This window comes from Thamnophis sirtalis, unplaced genomic scaffold (genome assembly GCF_051295495.1).
Source record: "Thamnophis sirtalis isolate CommonGarterSnake01/CBP01778 unplaced genomic scaffold, rThaSir2_p1.2 scaffold_6, whole genome shotgun sequence".
In the NCBI taxonomy this organism is placed as follows: Eukaryota; Metazoa; Chordata; class Lepidosauria; order Squamata; family Natricidae; genus Thamnophis; species Thamnophis sirtalis.
In genome coordinates this window covers 21516423-21541681 of record NW_028261386.1, presented here as the reverse complement: position 1 = coordinate 21541681, position 25259 = coordinate 21516423, and the positions used below count along the sequence as shown (strand labels likewise).

The 25259-nt window shown below is 40.3% G+C and overlaps 1 protein-coding gene across 2 annotated transcripts in view; it reads left to right on the top strand.

The window, feature by feature from the left end:
• The window catches only part of LOC106545885 (beta-galactoside alpha-2,6-sialyltransferase 1), a 36502-nt gene extending 19939 nt beyond the window's left edge, over nt 1–16563 (top strand). Inside the window, exons 5-7 of one of the 2 annotated variants that reach the window (XM_087719091.1) lie at nt 8954–9128; nt 9754–10032; nt 16395–16563. In XM_087719091.1, the coding sequence (XP_087575217.1) occupies nt 8954–9128; nt 9754–10031 (453 nt within the window). In that variant the 3' untranslated portion in view covers nt 10032; nt 16395–16563. Of the gene's footprint in view, nt 1–8953; nt 9129–9753; nt 10039–16394 lie in introns of those variants that run through there. The other variant, XM_014062583.2, reaches the window with a different exon arrangement.
• The last annotated feature ends 8696 nt before the right edge of the window (nt 16564–25259 follow it).

Genomic DNA, 25259 nt, shown 5'->3' with positions numbered 1-25259 from the left:
TAGGTTGTAGGCTTATCTTTTCAGAGGTTTTACCAGTATATAAGGAACAAAAAGGGAAGGGCCAGCATGTATGGCTAAAAGAGTGGTGTAAAAGGGAAGGCTTTGGTTTTATTAGTCATGATGTCTGCAGCTGGTCCAATGAAAAACTGTACAAAAGAGATGGTCTGCACCCATCCAAGAAAGGGACTGAGTTACTTGGCATTAAATTCACAGATTTTCTGGATACACATTTAAATTGAACAGCAGGGACAGAGAATTAATTGATACAGAACATTTCTGTCCCGAGCAATCTAAAATTCATAGCGTTATCAGTGCATGTAACATAGATGTTTGTGCGGGTAAGATTACCACTCCTGCTGTCAAGCAAAACCAATCATTTAATTGTGAGTGCCATACCATGTGCATGAATCATACAAGTGGTAAGAAAATAGGGACAGTCAGGCATAACATAGGTTATGTAAACAGTAAACACAGGGTCAATCAAAATGGACTCAAATGTCTATAAACCAATGCACAGAGTATGAGGAATAAACAGGGTGAATTAGAAATTCAAGTAAATGAGGGCAGATATGATATTGTTGCCATTACAGAAAGTTGCTAGAAGGATTTAAATTATTTAAAAGAAATAGCCCAAATAAAAGAGGAGGTGGAGTTGCACTATATATAAGAAATAACTACATCTCTACAGAAACAGCACAATGATGAGAACTATCTTGAATGCATTTGGGTCAATATTAAAGGTTGGGGGGGGGAATGACATTGCCATAGGTCTATACTACAGGCCCCCCAACCAAGCAGAGGAAGTAGATGAACTTTTTGCTAGTCAGCTAACTAAGATATATAGGAAGTACACAACAATAGTAATGGGGGATTTTAACTACCCTGACAGCAACTGGGAAACAAACTCTACACCAAGTGGAAGATCCAACAGGTTCCTAACAAACTTAGCAGACAACTTTGTTTCCCAAAAAGTAGAGAAGGGAACAAGGGGATCAACCATATTGGGCTTAATTCTTACTAACAGAGAGGAAATGATAGAAGGTGTTGAAGCCACAGGAACCCTGGGGGCAAGTGACCATGCAATATTGGAATTTAAAATTATGCAAACACAAGTAGTAGAACAAAGTCAAACTAGAGTCTTGGATGTTAAGAGAGCTAATTTCAATAAACTTAGAGAGAGCTTGGGAAGAATTCCATGGATGAGAATCCTCAAGGGGAAAACACCTCAAGAATAGCAATAGCAATAGCAATAGCAGTAGACTTATATACCGCTTCATAGGCCTTTCAGGCCTCTCTAAGCGGTTTACAGAGAGTCAGCATATTGCCCCCAACAATCTGGGTCCTCATTTTACCCACCTCGGAAGGATGGAAGGCTGAGTCAACCCTGAGCCGGTGAGATTTGAACCGCTGACCTGCTGATCTAGCAGTAGCCTGCAGTGCTGCATTTAACCACTGCGCCACCTTGGCTCAAAGAAGCTTGGGAAATTTTGAAAAATGAGATTACAAAAGCCCAGTCTAGCACAATACCAAGAAGAAGAAGAAGGAGAAGGAGAAGGAGAAGGAGAAGGAGAAGGAGAAGGAGAAGGAGAAGGAGAAGGAGAAGGAGAACAACAACAACAACAACAAAAACAACAACAACAGCTCCCCCCCAAAACCAGCATGGCTGCATAAAGAACTCTCTGACAAATTGAAAGACAAAAAATATAAGTATAAAAAGTGGAAAGAGGGGGACATAACTAAGGCGGAATATCAGCAAATAGCCCGAACCTGTAAAGATGAAGTGAGGAAAGTTAAGGCTCACAATGAAGAAAGCCTTGCCACAAAAATAAAAAAATAACAAAAAAAGCTTCTTCCAACATGTTAAAAACAAGAAAAAAGTTAAGGAAACAATTGGTCCATTGCTGGGAGAAAGTGGCAAGAAGGTGACAAGCAACAGGGAGAAAGCAGAACTATTTAACTCATTTTTTTGCATCTGTCTTTACACAAAGGGATAAAACAGTCCAACCTATCAAAAACAGCACTACAAAAATCAGGAACACAAGTTGAAATAGGGAAGAAAATGGTAAGTGAGCACCTGTCTACCCTAGATGACTTCAAATCACCAGGATGGATGGATTACACCCCAGGATTTTGAAGGAACTGGCAGATGAGATCTCAGAACCAATGAACTATATCTTTCAGAGATCCTGAAGCACCGGGGAACTGCCAGAGGGCTGGAAAAGAGCTGATGTGGTTCCCATCTTCAAAAAAGGGGAAAAATAGATCCAGAAAACTACAGGTTTATCAGCCTGACCTCAATAACAGGAAAGATTCTGGAAAAGATAATCAAGCAACGCATTAGCGAAAACCTAGAAGTAAACAAAGTAATAGCCAAAAGCCAACATGGGTTTGTCAAAAACAGATCATGCCAGACTAATCTTATTGCATTCTTTGACAAAGTGACAAAATTAGTGGACCAGAGGAATGCCATCGATATAGTTTACATGGACTTTAGTAAGGCATTTGATAAGGTAGACCATAACCTACTACTAGATAAAATAGAAGAATGTGGGTTAGACAGCATCACCACCAGATGGATTCACAACTGGCTGACCAACTGCACTCAACGTGTAGTCCTCAATGGAACTGCATTTACATGGAGGGAAGTATGCAGTGGAGTACCCCAGGGCTCTGTTTTATGCCCAGTACTCTTCAACATCTTCATCAATGATTTGGATGAGGGAATAAATGGGGAACTCAGCACATTTGCAGATGACACCAAGCTGCCAGGAATAGCTAACACTCCAGAAGATAGGCCTAAGATACAGAAGGATCTTGACAAACTTGAACATTGGGCACTATGTAATAAAATGAAATTCAATGGTGAAAAGAGTAAGGTTCTACATTTAGGCAAGAAAAATGAAATGCACAGGTACAGTATAGGTGGCACCTTGCTCAATAGAAGTAACTGTGAGAGAGATCTTGGAGTCCTAGTGGACAACCATTTAAATATGAGCCAGCAGTGTGCAGCAGCTGCCAAAAAAACCAACACAGTTCTAGGCTACATAAACAGAGGGATAGACTCAAGATCACATGAAGTGTTAATACCACTTTATAATGCCTTGGTAAGGCCACATTTGGAATACTGCATCCAGTTTTGGTCGCCACGATGTGGAAAAGATGTGGAGACTCTAGAAAGAGTGCAGAGAAGAGCAACAAAGATGATGAGGGGACTGGAGACTAAAACATATGAAGAACGGTTGCAGGAACTGGGTGTGTCTAGTTTAATTAAAAGAAGGACTAGGGGAGACATGATCGCAGTGTTCCAATATTTCAGGGGTTGCCACAAAGAAGAGGGAGTCAAACTATTCTCCAAGGCACCTGAGTGTAGAACAAGAAGCAATGGGTGGAAATTAATCAAGGAGAGAAGCAACTTAGAACTGAGGAGAAATTCCCTGAGAGTTAGAACAATTAATCAGTGGAACAGCTTGCCTCCAGAAGTTGTGAATGCCCCAACACTGGAAGTCTTTAAGAAGATGTTGGATAGCCATTTGTCTGAAACAGTATAGGGTTTCCTGCCTGGGCAGGGGGTTGGACTAGAAGACCTCCAAGGTCCCTTCCAACTCTGCTATTGTATTGTATTGTATTGTATTGTATTGTATTGTATTGTATTGTATTGTATTGTATTGTATTGTATTGTATTGTATTGCATTGCATTGCATTGCATTGCATTGCATTGCATTGTATTGTATTGAAGAAGCTAGAACTTGTTGGTGTCAGCTGCCTTGTGACTCATTACATTATTCCTTATGGAAAAAATGAGTTTAGTGCTCATCATTTTTGGTAGTCATTGGGCCTCCCAGAACCAATTAATGATAAGTACCAAGGTAGCACTGTATCTGTTAATCCGTAAAAACTTTAAACAACCAAGGAAACATACATTCTTTTGCATTTTGCTCAGTGTTGGACATTTGCAAAGCATTATGTTTCATTTTCAGCCATCTTATTACATCCAGCATTCAGAAACCAACCTTTAGCCCTGGTTTCACAAAAAGACAAAACCAAAGTCACTTGGTTGAGTTGGGCAGTTACAGAAATTGATTGAATAAATAAACAAATAAGTAAACACGATCTAATTCAGGTACCGGTATTAATTTAAGATATGCTTTCTCTAACTTAACAGGTGCATATGTTTTATAAATGTGAATGCTTCCTTCCCCCCCCCCCCCAAAGTATAATTAGTGAACTGAGTTAGAAAATGGAGTTACAGATGCCAGCTTGGAATATTTTCTTGAAACTGATAGAAAAGATGAACTGTGGGGTCCTTTGTGCTCCCTGACAGATGTTTCTGCAAAAAGTCACCCAAAAAAGTTGCAATTGGCATCTTCTGTGTTCTGTTTTATCTGAATTCTTCTGCACTAAACAACAGAGCAACAAAGATGATTAAAGACCAAAACATATGAAAAACAGTTGCAGAAATTGGCGGATAGCAGTGTTCCAATATTTGAGGGGCTGCCACAAAAAAGAGGGGTTCCTATTCTCCAAAGCCTTCAGGGGGTCCTGAAGACAAGAAGCAATACATGGAAATTAATCAAGAAGATAAGCAACCTAGAACGAAGGAGAAATTTCCTAACAGTGAGAACAAATTAAAAAGAGATAATGTATGATAAACTATAATGGATAAATGGACACTTTTTGTTGGAGTTGGGCATCCAAATTCCAGTCCATACTCAGGCATAAAAGTTCCGTGACCCATCAAAACCGCGGTCCACAAAAGCGCACTCGACGAAAGTGCGCATTTGACGTCATCACAGCGCGATGAAAAAAATTAAAAATAGAAATAAAAATAAAATTAAAGCAAGCCGATTCACATAAAGGTAAGGGTTAGGTTTAGGGTTAGGGTTAGGTTTAGCGCGTTAGGGTTACGTTTAGCGCGTTAGGGTTACGTTTAGCGTTAGGTTAAGGGTTAGCGTTAGGTTTAGCGTTAGGTTAACGGTTAGGTTTAGGGTTAGATTTAGGGTTAGGTTAAGGGTTAGGTTTAGGGTTAGGTTTAGGGTTAGGTTTAGGGTTAGGTTTGGGGGGGTTAGCGTAAGGTTTTCGCTTTATTTTTACATTTATCGATCACAGCGCGATGTTTTCGTCGCGCTGTGATGACGTCACGTGCGCGCTTTCGTCGACCGCGCTTTTGTCTACCGCGGTTTTGTGGTGGAACCTAAAAGTTCATTAGATGATTTTGGTCTGAGTTGAATTAATGGCCTGATCAACCTTGTATTATATAGTTTGTCACTGTAGGGGGGTGGGACACAGCAGAGAAAAGAGTGCTATGAATACTGCCTTGAGATTCTAAATCAAAAATGGGATATAAATCTAATGAATGAATGAATGTGCTTCGCCACTTTTAGAAACACTGTGGTCTAATTCAGCTGCAGCATCTCTCTCTCTGTCTCTCTCTCTGTCTCTCTCTCTCTCTCTCAACTTTCTCCCTCCCTCTCCCTCCCTCTCTTTCTCTCCCTCCCATATTAATAAACCATATCTAAAGTCTAGACTTTTTTTCCCCAGAGCAGCTGAGTCATAGCTACAGGATGTACCAATGATAATTTTCTCTCTCAGAGAGATAAAAGTATTTCAATGACATAGGCTAAAAAAATTCCCTTAACAAGCACTTGTACTGGCTTTTAACCCCTACAGATCAAAACTGCCTTTTTTGATTTTCTGGAAACTACATTTATAGCCATTAACAAACCTGAAATATAAATCCCAGTTTCTGGAAACTCAAATTATTGCAGTAAGTGAGTCAAATGACCCAGAGAGCAATAAAGGTTAAGGAATCATACAAATGGAGGATAAAATAGTGGCATGTATCATTTATTATTAGTATTTTAACTCAGTGTGTTATACAGATCTACTTCAATTGAAGATCTCAAAAGTATCTAAGTAAAAACTATCAAAATGAAATGGTATCCAAAAAGCTAAATTAAAGAGGTGTGTCAACTCTTTCTAAAAGTAAACCAAAAGCGGTTCAATCAGAATGAAAAGGGGTGTTCCTGCAGAGAAAGCCTTTCCCATTTGCTTGTGCTTTTGAGATATTTTCAAAAGTCCTCTACAAATTCACTCTCTCCACTTTCAGGAAAGAACTAGAAAACTTCCATTGTTGAAAAACATAACACAAAAGAATACAATTCTTTATTGGTCAAGTGTGATTGGACACACAAGGAATCTGTCTTTGGTGCCTATGCTCTTAGTGTGCATAAGGAGAATAAAATACATTCATCAAGAATAAAAAGATGCAACACAGTGATAGTCAAGGTTACTAATAAGCTATCAATTCGTACTAGGAAACAAATAAAACAATATAAATTGAAAGATACAAGTAACATGGTTATAGTCATAAGTGGGGAGAGAATAGGTACTAGGAAGGAAAAGAAGAAGAATAGTAATGCAGTCTTGGTAAATTATTTGACAGTGTTGTAAGAATTAGTTGTTAAGGAAAGCGAAGGAATGCTAAATTTTGTAGGAGAATTGTTTTGGGGAAATTATGATGGTTTGTGAACTCTGGCCGTTTGGTTGTTCTATATACTTCAGCCCCAGGTAAGGACTTACAACCATTCATTTAGTGACTGTTCAAATTTACAACAGCACTGAAAAAAATGACCTTTGAGGGTTTTTCACACATGACCATTGCAGCATCCCCACGATTGCATGATCAAAATTTGAATGCTTGGCAACTGACATGAATGTATGACGGTTGCAGTATCCTGGGAGCCTGCCTTTTTCAGCCTTCTGACAAGCAAAGTCAATGGGGAAGCCAGATTCACTTAACAACCATGTAGCTGTTAACAACTGCAGTGATTCACTTCACAACGGTCATAAAAGGGGTCAAAATTCACTTTAACAATTGTCTTGCTTACTGGGCACATATTACCACGTGTGTTGGAAAAGTGTGAGAAAGGGAATCTATATTTAATATTGCATGTTTTGACAGCAGCAAGAATTGTATTTACACAGCAGTGGAAAAATGAAGAAACACCTATAGAAGAAAATGTAATTAAAATAATACTGTGCAGAAATGGATAGACTGTCATTAAACATAAAAGGAAAAGAAGATACAGAATATTTTCAAACATGGGACTTGTTTTATATATGATTGGATAATAGAGGTAGAAATTAGGAACTGGAAAAGTACTATTACTTTTAAAGTAAGGCCACACTTGGAAAACTGCATTCAGTTTTGGTCCCCACGATGTAGAAAAGATGTGGAGACCCTAGAAAGAGTGCAGAGAAGAGCATCAAAGATGATTAGGGGACTGGAGACTAAAACATATGAAGAACGGTTGCAGGAACTGAGTATGTCTAGTTTAATAGAAAGAAGGACTAGGGGAGACATGGTAGCAGTGTTTCAATATCTCAGGGGTTGCCACAAAGAAGAGGGAGTCAAACTATTCTCCAAGGCACCTGAGGGTAGAACAAGAAGCAATGGGTGGAAACTAGTCAAGGAGAGAATCAATTTAGAACTGAGGAGAAATTTCCTGACAGTTAACAACAATTAATCAATGGAACAGCTTGCCTCCAGAAGTTGTGAATGTCCCAACACTGGAAGTCTTTAAGAAGATGTTGGATAGCCATTTGTCTGAAACGGTATAGGGTTTCCTGCCTAGGCAGGGGGTTGGACTAGAAGACCTTCAGGGTCCCTTCCAACTCTGCTATTGTATTATTATATTATTTTATTTTATGTAAGCAAATTTATCCAGATAGTACGCTGTTCAAAAAACACATGTATGTAAAGAGAAAATGTAGAAATAGTGTTAAAAAAATAAAACAATTGTCTTGCTTAGCAATGGAAATGTTGAGCTTAACTGTGGTGATAGGTTGAGGAGCACCTGTACATAAATCCACTAAGAAATTCAGTTAATTCAGCAACTAGGTCAGTGTTGGTGAACATTTTTGGCATTGAATACCAAAACGGGAGTGTGTACATGCGCACGCTTGTGCCGGAAACCAGAAGAGCAGCCACCCGGTACGCATGTGTGTGCCAGGCGGCTGCTCTTCAGATTTCCAGCATTCGCTTGTGCATGCACACCAGACACCTGGTCTTCCAGTTTCTGGTCTACATGTGCTAGTTGAGTAGTTGACCAGTTGCGCATGCACACACCAGAAACTGAAAGAGCAGCCACCCGGTACTTCCGGTATCACCTCCACCCGGTACCACCTCCGGTCCTTCCGACGCGCCCTAAAAAGTTGCCTTTTCCAGCAAACCGACCTGGCCTGAACAAAATAAAATAAATGATTGATTAAATTGTTAATTTTAATCTAATTTTTAAAATGTTTTGTTAATATTAATTGGGTTTGTTTTTGGCTACTCTATCTAATTTCCTTTTTAACTTTAGTAATATGTGTTTTTTTAGCGTTGTACGCCACCCTGAGTCCTTTAGGAGAAGGGCAGCATATAAATCCAACAAACAAACAAACAAACAAACCTGGTACGCATGTGTGTGCCAGAAAGATGATCTTCCAGTGTCTGTTGCACACATGCACACCAGCCACCTGATATTTCTGTTTCTGGTGCACATGCATGCGTGAATAAAATGGCTTATGAGGGTTTTTCACACTTATGACCATTGCAGTGCATGCCAGAAACTGGAAGTTCATCTTCCGGGCATGCACATGCGCACCGGGCGGCTGCTCTTCTGATTTCCAGTGCTCCTACACGCATGAAGACCAGCTGGCTGGTGCACTGGAACCTGGAAGAGCAACGGGCGATGGCTCACGTACCCACAGAGATGGCTCTTTGTGCCACCTTTTCGCCATCACGGAACTAGGTTAAGAGTGTGGTGCAATTGCATCCATTACATTGTTACGAGCTGCTGAATCTCTCTACTTAATTTGGGGAAACCTGGAGATGAAATCTAACTTTGGCCTGTGGGGTTGGTTAGGCAGTGACGTGCTATCCTGAGAGATTTGTCTTTTTCATTCCCAGTGGTACAAGTCTCCTGATTATCCCCTCTTTGAACCCTTCCGTACCTTGCGGACCAAAAGACCTTGGCAGCTCTTCCATCTATTGCACCCACGGCTACAGTGGGAGATCTGGGAGCTGGTGCAGGAAGGGGCAGATGAGCAGGTGCAGCGCAACCCTCCATCTTCAGGCATGCTGGGTAAGTAAGAAAGGAAATTCTGCAACCTACCCTATTCTCTGCAGCCCCAATTGCTACCTCCCTTGTATTTGCTTGCAACTGCTTTCTATACTTAATAATCACTCTCTTTATACATGTGGCTCAGAGGTGGTATTCAGCAGGTTCTGACTAGTTCTGGAGAACCGGTAGCAGAAATTTTGAGTAGTTTGGAGGACTGGTAAATACCACCTCTGACTACTCCCCCCCAATCTATTTTCTGCCTCCTGACTCCCAGCTGATTGGGAGAGAATGGGAATTTTTCAGTAACCTTCCCCTGGAATGGGGAGGGAATGGAGATTTTACAGTATCCTTTCTCTGCCACGCCCACCAAGCCACGCCTATCGCCAAGCCACGCCCACCACCAAGCCATGCCTACCAAGCCACATGCACATTTTTTTACCGCAGTAAAAAAAATGGAATCCCATCACTGCTCTATAGCCAATGAAAGAGTCATTCTATATATATGCTTGCAGGATTTCTCATCAATATTTTAATCCAGACTGCCATAACTCTATTTAAACTAGGCAATGAACTTCCCAGCCCTGGATTTCCTTGTGTACTAGTCACTTTATTTCCTTATCTCTCCCATTCTCTGCTCAATCTTTAGGAATAGTGCTAATGATGTCCTTATGCAAACTTGTCCATGTGTATGAATTCCTACCATCTCAACGGCAAACCCATCTGTGCCACTATTACCAGCATTTCTCTGATGCTGCCTGCACCCTGGGTGCTTACCATCCCTTGCTCTTTGAGAAGAACTTGGTGAGGCGCATGAACCGTGGCACACTGGCTGACTTGGCAGAAAAGGGCCGTGTAACGCTGCCAGGCTTCCAAGTCCTGAATTGCCCCCCACAAGGCAAAAAATCTGAACAGGGTCTGAAGTAAGGTGAGACCATCTGTTTTATATCGCAAGAGAAGGGATGATAGATGCCTTCTGAAAGCAGCAGGCATGTTCAACTGGGATTGCTTGAGCTATTGATGTATGGTAGTACAGTATTTCTCTTTTTTTAAAAACCCATTTTTTATTAAGCTATAGAGTATTATAAAATAAAAGTAAATAGAAGAGCAGTGAGGAAGGAGTGGAAAGGGAGAAGTGAAGTGAGGAAAGGGGGGGGGGGGAGAAAAAGAAGGATTGACTTCCGACTCTCTCTGGTACAGTAAAATAAGGCATTAACATCGAATCAATGCTTTTTGCTTTTCTATAATAGTATGAACAAGTCGTTTCTATAAAGATCTATCAGTCTAATCTGTAAAACCCAGAGTCAGAGTTTCATTCTTTTCCACATCAAACATGAAGTTCTGAAGCTTTTTCCATGTGGAATCAAAAGTATTTATGTTCTTTTCTTTAATCAAAGTACCATATTTTTCAGAATATAAGACGCAGCAAGGTTTTGAAGAGGAAAATTTAAAAAAAGGGTTTGCACTCTGCAAACCTCCCAAAAAGGGCCCGTTTTTAGCAAAAACGGGCCTGTTTTCCCCCTCCCAAAAGTCATGAATAGCCTTTAGGGAGCTTGCAAAGTGCTCCTGGGGGTGGGGGAGGCCCCAAAACGAGCAAAAAACAGACCGGGTTTTTTGTGAAAATGGGCCTGTTTTTCATTTTAAAAAAGGGCATTGATAGCCTTTAGGAAGCTTTTAGAGTGCTCCTGGGGACTGGGGTGGGGGTTAAAATTGAGCAAAAAACGGGCCATTATTTGCTCATTTCTGCCCTCCCCAGTCCCCAGGAGCTCTCTAAAAGCTTCCTAGAGGCTATGCATGGCCATTTTGGTGAAGGGTGTGGGGTTTCAGGAGGCAAAAAATGCTGTATTGTATATAAGATGCACCCTGATTTTCAGCCTCTTTTTTGAGGGAAAAAGATGCATCTTATATTCTGAAAAATATGGTAGTCAGTTTTGCCATTTCATGAACTCCATCAACTTCCGCAACCATTCTTCCATTATAGGAATCAAAGTATCATTCCATTTTTGTGCATACAATATTTGCTGCTGTCAACATATATACCGTATTTTCACGACCAAAAGCCGCACCGGATTAAAAGCCGCAGTATCAATTAACGTTAATTTTTTAAACTTTTTCCACATATAAAGCGCACCGGGTTATAAGCCGCGCTCAGAGACCCGGCTCCCCTTGGTTCCTCATCGAATCACGTGCGCAGGTTGCAACTTGGAACTCCGTCTGCCCGAGTTGGGGCATTTTCTGGCTTGGGACGCTCCGGCGGCTTCTTCGGGAGGCAGCCCGCCGGCTTCGGCGAAGGCTGGGACGGAGAGCGCGGCGACCGTGGAGCATGTGTAAAGTACTTTCGGTCCCACGCCGGCCCCCCTCACCGCGCGCCGGCCTTCGGGGATGAAGGGGCAGGACTTCCCGGGCGGAAGGCATGCCTGGCTCTGCGGCTCCAGCCCCAGCACCTTTCGGCCGAGCCTCTCCCGCCAGGCGGCCGCCTTCCTCCGCTGAGCGGCCCCGCGCACCCTCGCCACCCCGGGAGATCGCCAGCGCGGGGGCCTGGGGCGCCGCGGCCAGGGAAGCCAAACCGGGCGGCGGCGGGCAGGGCGCCCGGGTTGCGGTCCCCGAGGCGGGCAGGTGGGCGCACGTGGCAGGCGTCGGCTAGCGGGACGTTTCTGGCGCGGGAGGCTTCGGGCTCCGCTGCTCTCCCGGCTCTTGCCCGGCCGGCGTGGTGTGCTGGGAAGACCGGCGCCGCACCGGCCACCCGCGCGCCCTTGACCGGCAGCGCAGAGCCGGCTGGGGCGCGGAGCGTAGTTAGGCAGGGCGACTGCCGGGGCGGATGGGGTGCTCGGCGCCGGCAAATCCTGAAGGGCTAAGCCGGTCAGCCGTCCCTTCTGCCGTCCCTTCTTGCGGCGGCGGGGGTGACGGAACAGCTCAGTCTATAGGGGCTGGGAACTGGGTGGCTCTCTGCTCGCCCCCCGGTCTCCGACTGAGAAAGTAGCGAGGTTGAAGGGAGAGACCCGAGGGACGTGTGCATGCTTGCGAGCTTCAAGTTTGAGCGTCGGGAGGGAGAGATTTTCTATCTTTTTTCACACATAAAGCGCACCGGGTTATAAGCCGCACTGCTGGTTTTTGATAAAATTTTAGGATTTTCAGTGCGGCTTATGGTCGTGAAAATACGGTAGTAACAAAGTTTTTTCTCCAGTTCTTTTTCCATTTGACCAAAAAGGAAACATTCTGTTTTCATTTTTATCTCTCTTTTCTGTATTAAAACATGAATCATACTCCAATTTTTTTCCCCTTTAATCACACGTCTGCCATGAATGATAAAAAGTCCCTTCTTTATTTTTATATTTCCAACATTCATTTCACATGCCTTTATACATCTTAGCTAACTTATCTGGTGTTAAATACCAACAATACACCATCTTATAGAAATTCTCTTTTAGGTTATAATTTAAGGTAAATTTTAAACCCATCATCCACATATTTTCCCATTGTCCAAGCATCACATTATATCAAAAATTCCTTGACCACTGAATCATACAATGTTTTATATGTTCATTTTCCAAATTCAATTTCAATAACATTTTGTAAATCATTGCAATAATATGTTCATTGTTGGCACATAAATAAAGTTCCAATTCTTTTTTAACAAAGTCAAAATCATAGCTTATCCAATTTGAACCTTTCTTTCAGTTGCTGATAAGTAAACCAATGGCAAGCTTAACCTTCTGATTCAATTTCTTCCCTTGGTTTTAGTATTGGGTCACCAGAATAAAAAGATAATATTTCATCATACATCAACCAATCTGGCTTTGCCACCATTTCCTTTCTACAAAAAAGCTTCCTGTTGTGACACCCAAAGAGGCAGTGCAGTATTTCCCAACCTCAGCAACTCTAAGATTTGTGAACTTCAACTCTCAAAATTCCCATGCTGGCTGGGGAATTCTGAGAGTTGAAGTCCACATATCTTAAAGTCGCTAAGGTTGAGAAACATTGGTATCAGTGGTGGGTTCGTACCGATACCGAACCGGTAGTGGTTTGGCGGCCTAGATCGCTGGAACTGGCAGCGACCCAGGCCTGCTGCCACGCCCCCGAACTGATTCTCCAGGCAGCTCCATAGGTGGTGCCATCTTGTTTTTTGCTTCTGCGCATGCACAGATCAATTTTTACTGCACTGCGCATGTGCAGAGCAATTTTTACTGTAATGACTGCCGGAACCCACCCATGATTGGTATAGAGAAATGCCTGGCAAAGTAGCAGAGATAGTCCAGGAAGTCCAAATAGCTATTATAATAATAAATCTGCATAACCAGTGTTCACTGGGGTTTTTAAAGCTCAAGTGTGATAGGCACTAGAGACATCTTTTCTTAGTTTAGCTAATGCCATTCCCTCCTTCAATGTAAGTATAAAAGGGAGCAAAACTATCTATTTTTGCAAAGATATTTGAGACACTGCATTTCTGAGCCAATGCACACCAGTAACAAGATCTAATCCAATGGTAGAGATGGGTTCGGTAACTTTTTTTAAAAAAAATAATACTTTTTTTAGTTTCCATTTTCATAACATATAATCACATGTATACTATTACATAGCCAATATCCTATTGTATTAAGTAGTAATTACATCAGTTCCTCTTGTCATCAACGCCCAGAAAGATAAAAACCCATTATTAGCTCTTCTGCTCTCCATACACCTCTTTCTTCTACCTCTCTCCTACCTCCTTTCTTCCCTCCATCATCCTTTTCTACTCTACTTCCCCTTCCTTTCTCCTTCTCCTCTCTCTTCATTCCACTCCTCATCCTCCTCATCTTCCCCCGTTACCCTCTCTCCTATCCCTCTCTTCCTATCTTTCTTCTCTCCTCTGTTTCCCACTCTTCCTCTCATTCACTTGGTGTATTTCAGCTTCTGAGCAAACTCCATTCTATGTTGATGGTATTTATGCTTCCATATCAATATACTTAACATATCTTAGTTTTAAAGAAAAAGTAAGAGAAGACAGTATACATGTGCAATAATATTTCTTTAAAATCTAACACCCCTCATCAAGCCTAATATACATCCCTCCCTCCCACCCTCCCCCCACCCTCCCCCAGCCTTCCCTTCCCCGACTTCCCAGAACCCATATACAGTATAAATCTTTAACAAAAACAGTCTAAAATATATTTGAAAAAAGAATAGAAAATTGATAACATCTTTAAATTGAACTTAGCTCCTCCTTGCAAGGCTAACTTTAAACAATTTATATCATTCCTGATCTTAATCATAAGCTATCTGGAATTTCTTAGTCCCATATTTATTTTGAATATAATCGATCCATTTTTTCCAGTCTCGTTTATATCTCTCGTTTGAGTGGTCCTTAAGATATGCAGATATTTTAGCCATCTCGGCTAAATTTGTGACTTTCAATGTCCATTCTTGAATTGCAGGCAAATCTTCCTTCTTCTAGTATTGCGCCACCAACAATCTAGCTGCAGTTATTAAATGCAAAATCAAATTAATCTCTACAGCTGTACAATCAGTAATTATACCTAACAAAAATAACTGAGAGGTAAACTTTATCCTTTTTTAAAGAACATTTTGCATAATCCACCATATTTTTATCCAAAATGCCTTAACCTTTTTGCAAGTCCACCATATATGAAAATATGTAGCGTCGAGTGAATCACATCTCCAGCATTTGGGTTGTAAGTTCGGATACATAGAAGCCAACTTTTTAGGATCTAAATGCCATCTATAAAACATCTTATAAAAGTTTTCTCTTAAGTTTTGGGCTTGTGTAAATTTTACATTTCTTACCCAGATCCTTTCCCATGTATCCAACATTATTGGTTCTTCAATATTTTGAGCCCACTTTATCATACAGTCTTTAACTAATTCTGTTTTGGAATCCATTTGTATAATACATTGTATAGTCTCTTGATATGCATTAAGCTTTGATCTCTTATTTGTTTAAATAAATTATCCTCGACTTGCATAAAACCAATTTTTAAATCTGTTTTCCACCTGGCCTGTAGCTGTCCATACTGGAATCATGTTTGAATTACCTTTTCCTCTTTTAATTCATCCAAGGATTTTAGTTGTAATACACCCCTTTCTAGGGTAAGAAGCTGTCTGTAAGTAATTATATCCTGTTTTTGTACTATGTTCATATTTTCTATTGCATGTCTAGGAATTGCCCACATGGGTATCTTATCATTTAATTTGTATTGGTATTTTTTCCAGACCCGCAGTAAAGCATTCCTTAAAATATGACTTTTAAAATTCTTGTCCACTTTTTTGTTATATAGCAGGTAAGCATGCCAGCCATGTACCAGATCATACCCCTCGATATTAAGTATCCTATCATTCATTAAATTAATCCAATCACTAATTACAAATAAAGCTACTGCGTCGAAGTATAGTTTTAAATTGGGTAATTTCAAACCTCCCCTCTCACGCACATCTTGCATTATTTTTAGTTTTACTCTCGGCTTCTTCCCTGCCCATACAAATTTATTAATACCCTTCTGCCATGCTAACAGGTTTACATCTTTTTTAAGAATAGATAACATTTGGAAAAGAAATAAAAATTTAGGTAAAATATTCATTTTCACTGCTGCTATTCTTCCCAGCAAGGATAACTGTAACTTTTCTCATTTTTTCATCTCTGTCTGCATACTATGCCAAAGTGGTTCATAATTATACTTATATAACTTCCCGTTTGAGGTTGAAATATTAACTCCTAAATATTTGACCTTTTTAACTATTTTGCATCCTTTCATTCCTTCTAGTTCTTCCTTTTGTTTAGTATTCATATTTGTAGCTAATATTTTTGTTTTCCCTAGATTTATTTTAAATCCTGACACTTGACCATATTGATTAATCATATTCATTAAGATCATACTAGATTCCTGCGGTTGGGTTAATATTATAACCAGATCATCCGCAAAAGCACGTACTCTATATTCTTGCTGCCCAATCTTAATTCCCTTTAGGCCCTCCAAGCCCCGTATTTTATGTTGTTGTGTTATGTTATGTTTATTATACTTGTATGCCACCCTATTCCCGAGGGACTCAGGGCGGCTAACAAACAAGTGGGGAAGGGGGAGATACAAAAAACAAACAAGATAAAAAAAATTCAACGTTCAACAATATTTCCAAAGTTATAATAAACAGTAATGGGGACAAGGGACAACCCTGTCTTGTACCTTTTTCAATTTGAAAAGAATCTATTAAACTTCCATTAACTATAATTTGAGCTGTTTGCTGTTGATATGTTGCTTTAATTGATTGTAAGAAACGTTCTCCTATTTGCATTTTTTGCAGTGTTTTCAACAGGAATTGCCAGTTAACTCGATCAAAGGCTTTCTCAGCATCCAGAAATATGAGTGCAGCAGGAATTTGGTTATTCTTTCCCAAATATTCTAGTGCATTAACGATTAATCTTATGTTACTTCTCATTTGTCTCCCTTGAATAAAACCTGTTTGATCATTATGAATCAATTGTTGAATAACCAACATTTGCTAGCATTTTAGTAAAGATTTTATAATCTACATTGTGTAGATAATCTACATTGTGTAGTGATATAGGTCTGTAGTTTTTTGGTTGGGTAATATCTTGGTCTTCTTTGGGTATCAGTGATATAAAAGCTGTCTTCCAAGATGGAGGTGCCTTACCTTCCGTTTGAATCTTATTAAATAATTCCTTAAGAGGTTCTACCATTTCTAATTGTAGATTTTTATAGTAAGCCGCTGTCAAGCCATCTGTACCAGGTGCCTTCCCTGCCTCTAACTGCTTAATTACCTGTAAAATTTTCCCCGAAGTTATTGGTTGATTCAATCTTTGCCTCTGCTCTTCTTTAACTATGGGTATTTTTTCTTTATCCAAGTATCTCTCTATATCTAGACCATTAATTTTGTCACCCTTGTACCTCACTGTAAAGAATTCACGGAAGACCTTTCAAATCTCACCCTGTTGAAACACTTCTTTCCCTCTGTAGTGCAATTTGGCTATGTTATGAAATTTTTGTTTTTTCCTAAGCTGATAGGCTAACCATCTACCAGATTTATTTGCATTGCAGACAGTATTATGTTTTGCATATGACAGACTAGTGGCTACCTGGTCTGAGATCAACATATTAAATTGGTCTTTTAATTAGGTAATTGCTTGTTTAATCTTTATATCTCCTGGTTTTAAAGTTAACTCTTGCTCTTTCTTCCTAATTTCATCTTCCAGTTCTGTTCGCTTTTCCCCTTGTTTACGTCTATGTAATCTATTTAGATTTATCAAAGCTCCTCTCATATACGCTTTACTTGCATCCCATACAATTTCCATAGATGTACCCTTATTCATATTAAAAACAAAGTATTCTGTTAACAATTTTTTACATTCATTAGTATATTTCTCATATTTAAATAAATTTTCATTCAATCTCCAAGACCTTCTTGCTTGCGTCACCCCTCCCAACTCCATCCAAACTGGATTATGATCTGATAAAACTCTGGCACATATCTTTGTCTTCTTCACCCTAGAAAGCAAATCATTGGTAGTTAGTATGAAATCAATTCTGGAAAAGGATTGATGTCTATCAGAAAAGAAGGTAAAATCATATTCTTCTGCATTTCTTTCTCGCCAGATATCTCTCAGTTCGAAATCATCCATCATATCGAAAAAGGACTTAGGTAGTTTCGCTCGCATTTGAGTATTTGGGCAAGAAGCCTTCTTATCTTTCTTAGTGTCCATAACACCGTTCCAGTCACCCAATAGTATGCAGGACCTATAATCCCACTGTATTAATTTGGCATGAAGCTTTCTATAAAATCCATCTTGTTGTTGATTGGGAGCATATATTCCCAGCAGCAATGTCCTTTTCCTTTCTAATACCAAGTCTATGCAATATATCTTCCGTGGGGATCTGCTTCGATTAATTCAGCTTTCATATCCTTCCTTAAGTATATAACTATACAATTTTTCTTCTCTGTAGCAGAAGCTATAAAATGTTGTCCAAATCTTGTATTAATCAGATATTTTTGATCAGTTGATCTAATGTGAGTTTCTTGCAAACAAATTATATCATTCTTGAACTGTTTAAGATAGTGATATATTTTCTTTCTTTTCTGTGGAGAGTTTAATCCATTGACGTTCCATGTTAGAAACTTAGTTGTCATCTTTGGCTCCCTGAAGTTTTTTTAGAGCCATCTGAACATCCTGAATTTAACCTTTGGTCTGGCTCCTCCCACTGCTTCTAAGCTGGTAACTGTAGCATCTTGACGGGTAACAGGTGTTTGTTGGTCCAGTCGTCTGGTAATCACACGGGTTTGTCTTTGTTCCTTGGCTCCTTGTGCTTCTGCGAGAGAAAGATGATCCATCCTTGTTGATAATTGTATAGTTTGCTGTCTATCTTGTCCTTCTTGTTCTCTTTCTCTAGGTCCAGGTGGGGCGGGGTGTCCGGCCTTCAAGATATTATGGTAAAATTCTCGGGCCTTCCATACTGAATTAAGACGGTATCTTTGCCCCTGGAAAATGAGTGCTAGCCCAATTGGTGCATCCCATCTGAACTGTAGCTGACGATTTTTAAGCTCTTCGACTAAAAAGGCGTAGTCTTTCTTAGATCTTAGCATTTGAGGTGGTATCTCTTTCAAAACAGTCACTTCCTGACCCCCAATTTGAAGCTTGGTTTTATAGGACTCTTGCAATATCATATTCCTCAAGTCTCTTGTGGTAAAGTAAATCACAATGTCCCTTGGATGTTGCTTCTGTCTAGCCAGCCAGGAGTTAACACGATAAACCTTATCAATTTGCCAATCAAAATCCCCCCCTGGCCTTCCCATCAGACTATCGAAAGCTTCTGAGAGAATCTGTTTCAGATTTTCCTGGTTATTTTCACGCAAACCTTTTATTCTTAGTGCAAGCTCCATTTGTCTATACTGTAACATAATAATTTCTTTTTCAGCATCTCCGATTTTTTGTTGAACTACGTCCATTTTGGATACCAAATTAATATTAGAGTCATTAAGATCTTCTAATTTGCTTTCAATTCCGGACACATAATCTGAAAACGAATTAAGAACCCCAACATATCATTTCTGATCTTCTGAACCTGGGTCTCAAGTTTATCAGACAGTTCTTTATGAGCAAGGGATAACTCCTCCTTAATTTTTGTTTCCATCGTAACTACATGATTTTTAAATGCTTCAGCCAGTTCCTTCTGAAAAGTTTCTTTAGTTAACGGCTCCCCTATGGGGGGGAGGAAGTAATGACTGTAGTTTTGTGCCAGGGGCGGGCGAACTGCCCGCACTTTTTGAAACGGGGGGGGGGGAACCTTTTGGATAGGCTTTTGCTTAGAAGCCATTCCAAGTTTTAATCTTCTTCAGCCAATTAATAAGTCTCTGCTGGTCAATTGTGCAGCTGTTGCTGTTTAATTTAGTATTAAATCACTCCTTTTCTTTGAAATTTTAAACTCCGTAGAAATTCAAAGCCCGATCAGTATTATGAAGCTGCTCGGTGCCATTTTGAATATCTCTTTAGCAAGTAAGATATCAGAAGGAATTCTTATAAAAATGAAGCTAAGGATTAATACAAACAATTAAAAGTTCACGTGTATAGGGTCTGCTTGTCTTGAATTCAATAAATCAAATTTTTGTTCTGAGGATGGGTGGTTTGCTTTGTGCTGCTAAAAAGCAACAGGAGTTCCTGGCACGGAGACAATTCTGCTCTCGGGTGCCCTTCCTCCCCTCCCAGAGTCTATCTGAGTGAGTTAGTTCAGTAACTTTAATACGCTGAATTCTGCCAGCTTTGTTTTAGCAGGATAAGAAAAATGACAGATCGTTCTTTCTTTTGGAAGGAAAATACAGCAGGATCCAATTATATGTATTTAATCCTCCCAAATAGCAGTTTAGCCTTATCTGAAAGTAAAACTCATTTTAAACAAGTGTTAGGTAGGACTGGTCTAGCATACTTTTGTAAAAAGCAAATCAGCAGCCAATGTCATACCTTGTCAAGCTGGTACAGATTATGACAAACACTGGAGTTATTTATGTTTTTATATTTTAAAAAAATATGTACCTCCTAGGTGGGGAAAAACAGACAAGGCAGCTGACAACAGAGTAAAAAAATCCATCAATCAACACAAAATACATCACCAAAAAGCTAATTATCAACCTTGATGTTGGAACTAAGATGAATGAAACTGGAAAGTGGATGGATTACAGGTGGAGGAAAACCCATGAATCTGATTAAACATGAATTAAAATCTATGACTGAGGTAATTCTGTGGAAGTAATGGAGAGGAAGAAGAATTTTTCCTTTGTTTCATGGTAGCCTACTATTTATTTTATTTTATTTATTTAGCAAATTTAAGCACTGCCCATCTCACTAAGTGATTTGGGTGATTTACAGGTAAAAATCATTTAAAAACCATACATGCAAAAGAAGTTAATAATATTGCTTGCAGTCTATGTTGGCCTCTGTAAGAGATGTCGAAAAGGAATGTCCAGATCTGAATATAGAATACCAGAGTTGGAAGAGACCCTGGAGGTCTTCTAGTTCAACCTCCTGCTCAAGCTGGAGACTCTATACTGCTCTAGACAAATGACTGTCCAATCTCTTGTTAAAAATCTCTAGTGATGGAGCACTCATAACCTATGGAGGCCCAGCTATTGCACTGATGGTTTTCATTGTCCAGACATTTCTCCTTAGTTCCAGTTTGGATCTCCCTTTGATAAGCTTTCAGCCATTAACTTCCTGTCCTGCAGTCAGGTGGTTTGGAGAGCAGATTGTCCCCTTCCTCTCTGTGACTACCTCTCAAATATTGGAAGACTACTACCATGTCAGTCCTTCTCTTCATTAGACTAGACATACCTTCTTCCTGCAACCATTCATTGGATGTTTCACAGCAGTCATCTTTGTTGCTCTTCTCTGCACTCTTTCCAGAGTTGCAATACTGTCTTTATGTCACAAAATAGACACAGTATTCCAAATGTGGTCTTACCAAAGCATTATAAAGCAGATCTAACACTTCATGTACCCTTAATATTATACCTCTTGTGCAAGCTCTGGTAATGTTGCAGTGGTGGGTTCCGGTCCCGTTCCAATTGGTACGGTTGGAACGGGCCCGGTGTCGCCCACATGGATGCTCACAGTGGGCGCGCACACACGTACAGGGTATACATGCGTTGTAGCTGCCAGCAACACTTCCACAAGCCTCCGTGATGCTCCAGCTGCTCAGCGGAGCATTCCGCAGGTGCTGTATCTGCCATGCGCATGCGCAGAAGCGTCAAAGGCTTTAAAGGACAGGTAAGGAGCTCGGGTGGGCGGGTGGGCCCTCTGGAGCGCCTGTACCGGGGCATACCTCCTGCAACCCACCACTGTAATGTTGGTCATGGTAATGTCCAGTCTTGATTAAATCAAAGGAGCTTCTCTACCCTGGCTCCATTTTCACTTCCCAAATGCTATTTAAACATTACTTACTACTGTCTTCCCTTCCTGTGAAACTGAGCTGAGAGAAGAGGTGAAAATCACCTTAGGGAAATTTAGTTGTGTCCTTGAGAAAGGGTTGCAAGAGAAGGAACAGTTGTTAGCCCTGAGAAAATAGAAAGTGGGAGACAGAGAACAGTCCTGCCTTGACCTATTGGTCCTTAAAAATGGCAGGCTTTTAAAATTCTCTTAATATTTTTTTTCTGTTCAATTGTGACTTGCTCTGGCAAAGTCTTGCAGTTTTCTTGGCAGAATTTTCCAGACGTGGTTACCATTGCTTCCTTCCTAGGGCTGAGAGAGAGTAACTAGCCCCAAGTCATCCATCTAGCAAGACTAGAATTCTTGATCTCCTGATTTCTTAGCCTTAACCACTACACCAAACTGGCTCTCCCTGTTAATATATCGTACTACAACAACAAAGTAACATTATTACTTCCTGCAGTGTCTGCTTCTGGATCTGGTCTGCCTCAAAGGGTTGACAACTACAGATCCACTCCAAACTGTAGGTTCTCTAGAAATTTAAAAAAACCCACTCTTCGTGCTTCCTGTATAAAAAGAGAGAGAGAAGGCAAAAGAAATCAAGCAGCCTGATCTAGGTTTCAAAGTGAGAATCAAGCTTACAGAATCAGCCCTGAGATTATCAAAAGTCCAGGGGCGGAAAGGTGATGCACAATGATTGCAGATAAGAGAACCATCGCTCTGAAATAGTTTCAGCTACACCACAGCTTGAGCTGTGAATATACTGCATCCACACAGCTTTGCAGCACAGAGGCATGAAGCTGCTACTTTCACACTGGCTAAGATCCTCATGTCTTCTGCAACTCCTTATCTAGCAACCTTTTCAGATGACAGATTGGTGACTGGGAGTGAGAGGGATTGGCCACAATTGTCCATGTTCTGATAATGTATCCTATTTGCATATATTTATATCTTGGACAGCTGTTAGTCCAGAAACTTTGGTTGATCCAAAGTTTCAGGGATAGTAATTGTGTCTGTCTTTTTGATCATAGTTGTTATTTTTTTTCATACTGCATAGCTTACAATTTTCCTGAATGAGAGTTTTCCCCTAAAATAGATGCAGACCAGGCTATAGCAGGGCCACTATACTTTGGTAACCATTTAGCAAGCTATGACCCAAGTCTACTAGCTTCTGATCATGAGAAATATGGTCTCTATTTTCATTTGGCAGCATCTTGGATGCCTTTTGAATAAGAAAATAAACAAATCCTGTAGCTCGAGTTTTACAGGAAATTGTTTTGCTTTTTGAATGTTCTGTGCATTTTTAATTTGCTTTTTCTGACTATTACAATCATGGCTGGATCTTTTAGTTTGCACTTTAATAGTAAATTGCTTTAATGTTTATTCTGAAAAGTCACTCTGCTTGCATTCAAAGTTGGCCGCCAGTCAAGCGGAGGAAGGGAAGGGAGAAAGACGACAAGAGGGAGGGGAGGTAGAAAGTGTTCTGTGTCGAGTTTCCTCTTTGAGCCCAAAAGGTGAGGGTGGGCAGTATTTCACCTAATGGCCCATGAGGAAGGTTCTGGGACTGAAGAGGCTTGGTCCTATTGCCCAGGGCGAACAGTTAGGGTCTTTTCAGCAGAGACGAAATGGTAGAGGTCAATAGATGGGGGTGGAACCCTGGGGGCAAACAAGGGGCAGCGAAGGGTTCGAGGAGAACAGTCCTAGACCCAGATCTAAGCACCCCGCAGGTCACATCTGGCACCTGGATCTTGAGTTTGATACCCCTGCTATAGGAAGAAGGATGTGTTGTTTAAATAACAAGAGGAAAAACATTTAAAAATTTTAAGAAAATAAATTTTTTACAGGTTGGTGAAAATTTCACAGCTTAATAAGAATATTTAAGAAATTCATATGGTTGTTGCAACTATTGTTCGGGGAGCAATAGAGAGACCACCTACTGCCAATTACCTCCACTAGACCAATTAGATCCCACAGATTAGGCCTCCTCCGAATTCCATCAGCCGGCCAGTGTCGACTGGCGACTACCCGGAGGAGAGCCTTCTCTGTGGCTGCTCCGACCCTCTGGAACGAACTCCCCGTGGAGATTCGTACCCTCTCCACCCTCCAGGCCTTCCGCATAGCCCTTAAAACCTGGCTGTTCCAACAGGCCTGGGGCTAAAGACTCGTTGCTCCACTCAAATGGTATGACTGTTGTGCTTTTAACTGTGTATGGTTTTATGGTTTTTTTTGTTATTTGTTTGTATTTCCCCTCCCTTGAGTTGTGAGCCGCCCTGAGTCCCCTCAGGGAAAAGGGCGGCATATAAATAAATTAAAACTAAACTAAACTAAACTAGCTAGTTTACTGGATTAGATATTGCAAATCAGTATCTTTCTGAGGTTCTTTCGACTGTTTAGGCCCCTATCTCAAAAATGTGGAAACAATTGCATTTTATCAAGCTACAAGTTAGATCGATGTCTCAAACTGATTTCTTTGGAAAGTACTGTATTCTGAGGAAAGGGAACAATCATCCTCTTTTAAGCAAATGCATAATGGCTGCATTCTCGCAATACATTTAATTGTGTAAGCTTCCTCTGTGAAACATAAAATAATATTATGATGTATGGTTTTGTCAATTAGAAATGATAATAGATAATAGAAAAATGAATAAACTTGTAAACTTAGAATGTTTAATGTACATTTATAGTTATAACTGTTGTAAAATAAAAATGTCACTTCTTTGTTGCTTTTTCTCATTCTTTTTTGTCTATCTTCTCTCTTTATTTATTTTATATCCCACCTTTATAATTTGCTCTTGTTAGTTTTTATCTCTTGATTTTAAAATCTAATAAAGTTATTCAAAAAGTACATTTATGTGTGACCTGCTGTATTTGTCTACCATGTTAAGTATAGTCAATTTTCGCCTTAGTTGATAAGTGATACATTTCATCAAAATGGCTAAAATGCATCATAAAATCACAGTGCAAATTCCTGCCCCTTGTGTACTTACAAATAATGACTATAGGAAGAGAGCAGACAGAGCTACGTGTCAGAGTTAAAGGTGTCATCCACTTAGAACCCTTACCTTGCCACAAACAATTCAAGTCCAGCCTTTCTTAAATTCCACTGAGCCTTATCTGGCACCAATTCAGATGTGAACTATAATTGATCAGATTCTTGTGTATAAGCTTAAGCAGTAAATATTTCTGAATTGCATCTTAACGCATAGTCCTGCTCCTTTGCACCCGACTATGACATAAGACATACAAAGGAGACAGAGTTGTGTGATACACATTGTAGCGTCCCCCTATGCCCACACCAGACTTAGTAGACTCAGCATAACACTTGGTTTAGAAACCAGACTGTGCAAATTTAGCCATTGAATATTTGAAGATCAATTCCTGTCTAGGATGAGGGTTCTTAAATCTGCTAGAGAAGCTTGTATGACTCTTGATGTTCCTCTTAAGGAAAGAATCCTTTCCAGAGGTGGGTTCCTACTGATTCCGACCGGTTCGGATGAATAGGTAGTAAGTTGGCCTACCACACCTCTGAACTGGTTTTCTTGGCGGTGCCACCATCTTGTTTTCTGCTTCTGCGCATGTGCAGAAGCATTTTTAAGTTCTGCACATGGACGTATATCATGTATCAAGCGCACACAATGCATCCCTGAGCAAACCGGCAGTAGAGGTAGCCAGATACCACCCCTAATCCTTTCCTATTAACAGAATGGTTCTAACTGGATGCCTTGCAGAATTTCAAC